This window comes from Bombus impatiens, unplaced genomic scaffold (assembly GCF_000188095.3).
Source record: "Bombus impatiens unplaced genomic scaffold, BIMP_2.2 scf_0637, whole genome shotgun sequence".
NCBI lineage: Eukaryota > Metazoa > Arthropoda > Insecta > Hymenoptera > Apidae > Bombus > Bombus impatiens.
This window is the reverse complement of record NT_177056.1, coordinates 1,439,060-1,447,805: the sequence shown is the minus strand read 5'-3', so window position 1 is coordinate 1,447,805 and position 8,746 is coordinate 1,439,060. Positions and strand designations below refer to the sequence as shown.

At 40.1% G+C, this 8,746-nt stretch overlaps 1 protein-coding gene across 6 annotated transcripts in view; it reads left to right on the top strand.

The window, feature by feature from the left end:
• LOC100746626 (cAMP-specific 3',5'-cyclic phosphodiesterase) overlaps positions 1 to 8,746 on the top strand; it is a 370,153-nt gene that overhangs the window by 134,970 nt on the left and 226,437 nt on the right. For 3 of the 6 annotated variants that reach the window (XM_012389104.3, XM_012389103.3, XM_012389102.3), the window contains exon 3: positions 5,887 to 6,233. The exons of the other annotated variants lie outside the window; for them this stretch is intronic. In XM_012389104.3, the coding sequence (XP_012244527.1) occupies positions 6,091 to 6,233 (143 nt within the window). In that variant the 5' untranslated portion in view covers positions 5,887 to 6,090. The remainder of the gene's footprint in view (positions 1 to 5,886; positions 6,234 to 8,746) is intronic. 6 annotated transcript variants of the gene reach the window in all.

Sequence of the window (8,746 nt, the reverse complement as noted above, 5' to 3'; positions counted from 1 at the left end):
CCGCCACACCCGGATCGTGCTCGGTAATTTACATCGACTCTTGAAAAACAAAAGTAAAAGCCGATCCCTCGCGGAAAAGCCGCGGCGGTTTCTCGCGTCGCGTAGGCTCAGGTGTCTTCTTTTCGTTGCGTGTCGAGCGGATTACGTAGGTCGTGTTGTTGTACTCTTTTAATATCGTATTTAGTATGCCGCAAGTGTCGCTGATAGGTTGGTTCAGTGTCGGTGATGAGCTAGGAGTTCGTCCAGTTGTGCGAAGCCTCGTTTTCGAGAGAATTCCCTTTGAATATTTTAATTTTGTCATTCAACGTTCGTAGACGTAGAAATAAAATACACAGCGTTCTACCGAATTGATACCACGGCTGATCTCCGATCACCAATAATATTTAAAATAACGTTTTTAATAACTTTTAATTCCAATATTCTGTGCACAAGTAGTTCAAATGAATAATTCTTCAACTAATCGATTAACATTTCATACGATACATATCTGTTGGTTCCACACGAAGATAGTAAATAATTGTTTTTGATCGCTAGTCTGCCATTCGTTCATATATTTCACCAATATTCACCTATCGATACTGTAAATCGAGCAAAGTTTCCATACGAGCGACAGTGTACGTACCATTGGGTTGACAACTAAGTGATTGCGGATTTTATCAACACTCACAGTTGCCGGGTAAATTATCCCCTATACACGACGCCACTCGAGCGCCATGGTAACGTAAGCTCTCCAAGAACTGAAACGGAATTTCTCTCTCCATATACGTATGTATATACATATATACATATATACATATATATTTCTGTATATATACAGAAACAAATTATAATTGACGCAAATCTAGTTGTGGCAATGGTGAAACGTGCCTAAACAAGAACTTCTAGAAAGTAATCACGATCGATAATTGAACGAGAAAGCTTACGTTATAATAGAAGAGTAGGAATATTTTAATAACATATTGTTAATAACGTACGAAGTATTATCACCTGATGACAAAATCCGCAATCACTTAGTTGCCAACCCAATACAATCCCAATCGTTATATTACGCAAAATCTTCACAATACGTTTGATCGTCGATTCTACAAGACGCGTTAGCGAGTCAGAGTTTCAATTTCTTGGAAAGTAGTACTTCGTTGAAGAGATGGTACGTACGTACGTACGCGGACGATTAATTATATCGAAGCCCTGTAATTGCAGCGCGCTCTTCAATTACCGACCTCGTCGAACCCTCTCTGCATCGTTTCCCCATCGACGAGATGGTCGAGACCGCGTTGTATTCGTTCGACTCGTGCTTTGTACGTCTCCGGTCTACGAAATGAAGCCCAGAGGGCGTAATCGACACACTTTGTGCTCTGGTAATTTGATGATCCGCGCGAAACCTCGTAAGGATCAACGATTCTTTTCTTGACAGGCCAATGGCTGCTGTTCTCTGTGCTAGCGTTCTTGGTTTTCATCGATAAATTATGCTCGTTAACCTACCGCTAATTACACGCTAAACTCCACCGTTTTCATTAAGCGGCCACCCCTGTAATCTTGGCGAATTTCACTTTGATCGGTGACTCGAACGACCCGTCAACTGGATGAGTAAAAAATTTATCAAAAGGCTGTCTTATCCGCTGCACTAGTTTCGCTTTTAATCCTCTGCGTCGCTACGTGATTTCGAACGTCTCGTGAAAATGTTGCAATTCCGTTGGGCTGTAAAATTCAAACTCCATTGGTGCGCGTAGCGTTGGTTAAATAAACGCGCGTTAAAATAATTTTTCGTACTTAACGAAGTTGAGGGATGATATTGGCGACGTTTCTTTGAAATTGTTACAAGACAGGAGACTATTTTTTTTTTAATTTGTGTGATTCTGAATGATCGATTTAACGTTCTTCGTGCTAAATAGAGAGATACGTCAATTTCAGTTGGAAGCAGAAGTAACCGAACGAACCGCTTGTCATAATCCTTCACTATGCAATCCCCTGTCTGAAAGTTGCGGAGAAATCTCTCCAGACATCTTGAAAGTCACGCACTAAACGCAACTGTTTTTAACCAACCGTACCACGAGATTCTCTGCCTCGTCTTATCGAAATTCCCCGGAGAATCCCGTCAAACGACACGACCAATCCGCTTTCTACGGCGCAACCGAAGTTCCAAGCGAAAATTTTGTCAGCCAGTTTCGCAGCTCCGAATACAGTTAAATTTCACGTACGAGAAACTTCCACAAACTGTCCTCAACGTTTCCAGGTTTCATCTCCGAGTCAAGAAAATCCCATTGCCGATCTTTGGACGCAGGATCTTGGGATTTGTGTCTCAGGCGCGTGTTTCGCGTTTCGATATCTTCACACAGCCGCTTGCATCTCTTCGATGTTGCGTGGAATCGATACCGCGAGACAGTGAGAAATAAATAATACACAGGGTGTATCGTGGAACGTTGAGACCCATTTCAGCGATAGACAGCAGGCACGAAAGCAATAAAAAGATTGGTACGAACGCGTGCTCTTTACAACCTCGTTGCAAAGTTGTAGCCATTTTTGTGTTTCAATAACCCACAACTGCTTACTTTCATAAAAGATGCTCGAAATGCTTAGCCTCGGCCTGCATGCACTTGTCGTATAAAAGAATTTCGCCAACTTACAAAATTTCCAGGTGCGTCTGATAACATAGATCGAGATAGCCATTTCGGGCACCTTCTGCGAGGAAAGTTGTCGATTATTGAAACATAAAAATGGCGATAAATTTGAAACAAGCTCAGATAGAGAGCACGTGTCTCTCTAATCCCAAAGTAGGTTCGATATGTTACGATACACCCTGTATCGTAGTTGACAGATGCAAGTCTAATCATCGCGGAAGTTTTAGACGTTAAAGTAACATAGCGCTGGAATTTTGAGGCGTGTTATAACTGGACTAGGAATTTTTTATGCGTTTATGGGAAATTCCTAAGTGTAAAAGTACACTTTTTAAAAATGTATATAATATAAAAAATATATGAAGCTAAATAACTGCTTGCCCGCACACTGTTTGCTTCTATGACAACTTAGGTCTATTAGCCTCTGTTCGAACAGCCTTTAGGAGTTGAATCTCGAAAAATATATGCTTCAGTTATTTTTATTATAAACTATAAAAAACAAAACAAAAAAATTTTTTTTATTCTATATTTTCGACCTCTTTTTTCGCGCAGAATCACCCCCTTTCCGCTTGTACCATCAGTTACCAACCACCCTGTATCTTTATAGACTAATTCACAAAATACAATTAGAAAGACAATTACATACATAGACAATTACACTTACAACATACACGAAGATATTAAAATATTACGGTCTGCATAATTTTTCAATCGTCCCACTGGATGACGGGATAAAGAATACTTAATTAGGGAAGTTAATGTGCAGGCTGATCTCGAAGAGGCCGAATTACTCGATGACCTATTTGCATCGACACCGTGTCACGGTCGATCAAACGTTTCTAGATGACTTGTGCTTTCGGTTAAGTATAGTCGACGGCGATCTTTCGACGTCCACGATCCCCTCACTGTGAAATTAAACGCGTCGAATCAAGGACGCCAATGCATCCCCCTTTTTCTTTGCCAGAAGCGCGCCGGTTCCTCTGCTTTTCTTCCATTGCAATTTTTTCCAACGTTCCACTAGAATTCTGTTGCGCAAAAAAAGAGGTTAAAATGGATGATTCCGGTCTTTAGTTCAGTTCTGGTAAACGATAGTTCCTCTTTGCTCGGATCTAATCGAGTTTTTTTAGTCGCTCGAAGCGCCATTAAACTCTCGTCCAGATGTAATTATTTGGGGGAAACCTGGCTGCAGGAAATAGAAAAAATTTCGTGTTTTGAAAATAAAAGGAAAAATTCAGCTAATGGCTCTCTTGTTCAGAAGGTTAATGGAAATTTCTAGGAATTGCGAGTTTCATTGAAATTCTTGTTACGAATGATTCGTCGTGATCTCGAAGTGTCGAAGTGGAATGTAATTTTTGTAAACGATACATGCAAGCTGCGTTTCCAGCAAACAAAATTTTCTCTTTTCTTCGATGCTTTTAATACCGGACACTCGACCCACGCTTTTAGAATTAAAAACACAATTCTTTTAATAATAAAAAGTAACGAACATTTCCATTATGTGACGAAGAGTATTCCATTTCTGTTTTTCCATTTCCCACGGCAGTAACTTCTTTCTTTCTTGTCTGCTGTGACGAATTTTAAAATCACAGTAATTCAGCCTTCGAATCGCCTTTCTAACGATAAGACTAGAAGCACGAAAATAATAAGATTTTCAATTTCCAATAGAGAACGTTTTATTTCTCTTCTTTATACACTTGTTTACCTTCTTATAGGATCTCACGTTGAAATTATCGCGATTTATCTCTCGATCCACGATCCTGTAATTAAACAACAAATTGTTCTCGATTTCCTCGTACAGTGGAAACTCGATACGTTCGACTAAACGTCAGCATTAATGTATCATGTACGCTATTGAACTGGCAATTGAAAAACAAAGTATCGTCGCTTGTTACAGCGTAGTTATGCAAATCTCGCGTGAGCACGTTCAGTACTGACGTTTTAACGTGGACAAAAACGTGTTTCGATCGTCTGCGAGAGTCTAATCTGCTAGGAGAATCGAGATTCGTTCGTTAAGAGACGCTGGACACAGTTTTGTGTTGCAATAAATAATTTCTCTTTGCATCTGACATTAACGAGCGCTTGTCCGTCTGTTTAATCGTTATCCGGTGTTTCTATGATGTTCGTAGGAGGAATAATCGTTAGGAACAAGAACGAGTTGCCTTCTGATGTAACGATCTTGCTTCGACGGAACTGCGTAGTCGGAGGGAAACAGAATGAGAAAGAAGTTGGGAATTGTCTGAAGGAACATTTCGCAAGTAGACAAATAACGCTATAAAAGTATCGTGTTTCGGTAGAAGTTTGAGCAAATTTTGTGTCTCACTTTCAGGCCGATTAGAAACAAAATATAGCGCCGATTAAAAATTATTACAAAGAAATTGTTGCATGGAAGATGGTGTGTAGAGACTCGAGCTTCGGCGAAATAGCGAAAGAATCGAGTGAAATTATAAGAGACAAGAGAAACGAACAATTTTAACAGATGATCATGGAAACTATTTCTGGAAAAATAGACGATGAAAACGCGATGAAACGTGGCACACAGCATTGGTAATCAGCAGGAAGAAAGGGCTGGCATAAATTTATGCCAAGTCAGCTGGTGAATTGAAAGAGTTCCATTTAACCCTTTGTGAGATGATGAAATTACGTGACCTGTCGAATTCTTCCGATAGCGCGTCTTTGAAGACACCGGAAAGAGATTGTCACCAAGAGATTGGGTGTCAAAATTATCTCTAATTTGATTAAATTTCAAAAGAAAATCCGCGATTCGTACACATCGCAATAATTTAATACGACAATCGGAATTTCCTGGAAATTCTCCACTCAAAATCCTCTGTGTACATAAATTTCTCCTTTTCTTCGTAAAATGATAGAAACAAAATATTCAAATACATATACAATGTCTCACTTCCCACTCATATCCATTTTTACGAAGTTCTAAGAAAAATTCTGAAATCATCTTGTCAAACGATAATTTCAACGTTCCTTCTCCTCCAAAAAAGCACCTTCTACTTTTATCTTCGATTACCGTAGACGACGTAGAATCATACGTTCTATGAAATGTGACACTTTCGCGAAAAGAATCCGCATAGCGTGTCGCCTATTAAAAATTAATCGACACCTTTCAATTTATCACTACGGCATGAAAATCCTGGAAATCCTGAAAATCGCTGTAGATGCATCGTTTTCAATTTCCAACAAAATCTCTTGCAAAGGGTTAGAGACTCGTAACGTCGGTCAGTTTCACTGTTGAAAACGTCGCGTTTACGATGCGCAGCTTCTCCTGACCGGATGCCAGACGAAACGACGGGCATCCTTTGCACAGAGATCAGCCATGTCTGTTTCGTAGCGAATCGGAAGTTCGCAGCAGAGGTTCCTGAGCTAGCCGACGTGGGATTATATGAGTGATGCTTGCTCGGAGAGTCGTAAAGGACGACGAAGAGATCGCGTTCTGGTGACGTAACGCGCGACACGCCGGAACATGAGCAACCTACAGGTACCGGAGCTTCGGCTTCCGGCCGGCGATGGCGGTGGTTCGACCGGGTCAAACAATAAAGGCACCGCGCCTCTGTTGCTGGTTCCCCAGACCAACGTGCCCAGAAGAAGGCATTCGTGGATATGTGGGTGAGTTTCTTTGGGAATTTTAATTTTCCAGATTTTCCATTTTCCGCTGTAGATTTGATTCGCGAGATCGATATTTGCATAATTACTTTTTGCTCGTTCCGCGGATTTATTAATCGGTTCTTGTAGATAGCGTTCGATAGTCGAGTTTATCGGTTAGATCTTTTATCGATTGATCTTCCATCGGATAACATTGTTTCCTTTCGAAGTATAAAATCTGCAAATTCTGTCTTGGAACTCATAGAACTTACGAAGACATAGAAGAAAAATATTTCTTTTGTCGATATCACCAGTCGTTTGAAAAGATTCTATGGTACATACGTCTTGGAGAAATACACGATTCGCATAAAATCATCGACAGAAAGAATACCAATGCTTTTGAATCACTGGAATCGTCAGAATCGTCGATACGAACACCTCGACCGTACATTGCCCGATTATTATGCAGATCTGCCGAGGCTGAGGCCGAGGTAAACGGTTTCCTCTGCGTCTGTCAAGGGAAATTGGATTTGCGAGACCCTAGAACGAAAAGAATTCTATAGAGACCGATCGAAGTTCCCTTAGAAATCCCTGATTTCAGTCCTGAATACATAATGCCCCGAAAATGAATGTTTATGACCAAATTATCAATTTTCTGCTTTTCATCGCTCCTACGCGAGCTTAGGAAAGTATTTCAACACTCGCCATAGGAAAGCTTTAGGTTAGAAAATTTGTAATTAATAGGCCGAAACAAGAGAGAAACTTGAATAGGCGAAGAGGATCGCAAGCCAACGAGCAATTCTCGAGGTTAGGATAAATCGTCGGTGACACGCGTATGGTAGTTGCAGAGCATTAAAACGTCGTTTCGAGGCAATTAAAGCGGGATTTAATCGAAACTGTGCATAGCAGGCTGCAGTGGAATTAGTTGAAATTATGCGAACTTCTGCACCAGTCGAAGTTAACGATACAAGTTTCCATGTATACTATGGTCTTTTAAACGCTATAAGCATGTATAACAATCTTTTTGCACTTTGGAAAATTGTTTCTTGACTCTAGTATTTTCTCCTAACCTACGTTAATTTAATTTTCGGTCTTCGAGTTAATGTTCAAGCTGTCTAATTTTAGAGGGTGGCTTCATCCCTTAAATTTAGGTTAGCGTGATCGAAAGGAAGAACGTATATAGAGCATTTTCGGTTGTTATCGTAGCCAAAGTTTTATTCAAAGGAAAGGCAGTCGTTTCCTTTCAAGCAACGAACCAATTCCATCCTTTCGTCACTGTAAATTCACTCTATCGCTTTGATCGCGGTTAGAGTTAAGTCATTGAATTTCCTTTTCTGTGCACCACCACTTTTCCTCCCACCAAGATTAATTAACAGCCCGATCCCTTTTCCATCAATCGCACGAACCTCATTAAAACTCCACAAGCAAATCTATTAACCCAAAAGCCATCGACTTCTACGGAAAAAAGAAGATCAAAAAGAAGACGCTTTGACTTTTCAACGGCCACCTAATTATTTGCATATTCGTATTGATAAAATAATAGGATTAAGAGAGAAAAAAGAACGGACTGGGGAATAGTCGCGTTTTGGCGAATCCAGCTGAATTTCAGTTTCAAAATTTCATTGAACCTAGCGAAAATGTACGCATCGACTCGGAGACCTTCTTTTCAGATTAATTTCAAGACGAAATACGTACAGCGGTCCGCGAAAATATTCGAAAATATGTCTCGTTATGAAAGACATTGGCTTTCGTTTTGTATAATAATAAATTGCTGGTCGATAATTACGGTTAATTATCGAAGATACTTCGACCGTATCGATGGTCAATTATTACAACGATTTATCACAAAATAACGTCGAGGATCTTCGCGATGTTTGCAAAATTTGAGCAATTTTTGAAAATTCCGCAGATCCTAAGTAATTACAAGAATATTTCAATTTATGACGAGAGTCGTTTGAAAAGTAATTTCTATATTTGTATAATCTTATCGGAAGATTTTACCCGAGAAGACAATTTTCTTTTTGTCGAACTGTTGAAATGGCACTCCATTTACTGTTCGATCGTTAAAAATGAAACTCAATCTCGGAAGTGCAACACGGTTCGCAATTAACAAGGAAAGAGAACGAAGAGATTGTCGTGTTAGCTGTTTCCTCTTGACGGAAAACGGCCATCTTTTTTCCCTGCTGCAACATTCGCCAAGCTCGATAAGGCTTTTTGTCGCGTCCTACTGTCCGTCCCTTTTCTTCTCTCCTTTTCCTTGTTTCCATTGCCATTTCCTCGACAGCAGCGAGACAAGCAAATCCTCGATAAGGCGATTAGAGATTCTGGAACACAGTCTTTGGTCTCCGTTTGCTGGGCAAAAAGAAAAATAGCGAGAACCACGCTACTTAGCTTCCAGAAGAATGCTATCACCAGTAAGACGATCGTCATTATAAATCTCTAATGCGAATTCTGGTTATCGTCTCGCTCGATGTTGCAAGCTGATTACAGTTGCCATTCCCAAATACGAATTTCTAAAAAAAAAAAAAAAAAAAAAA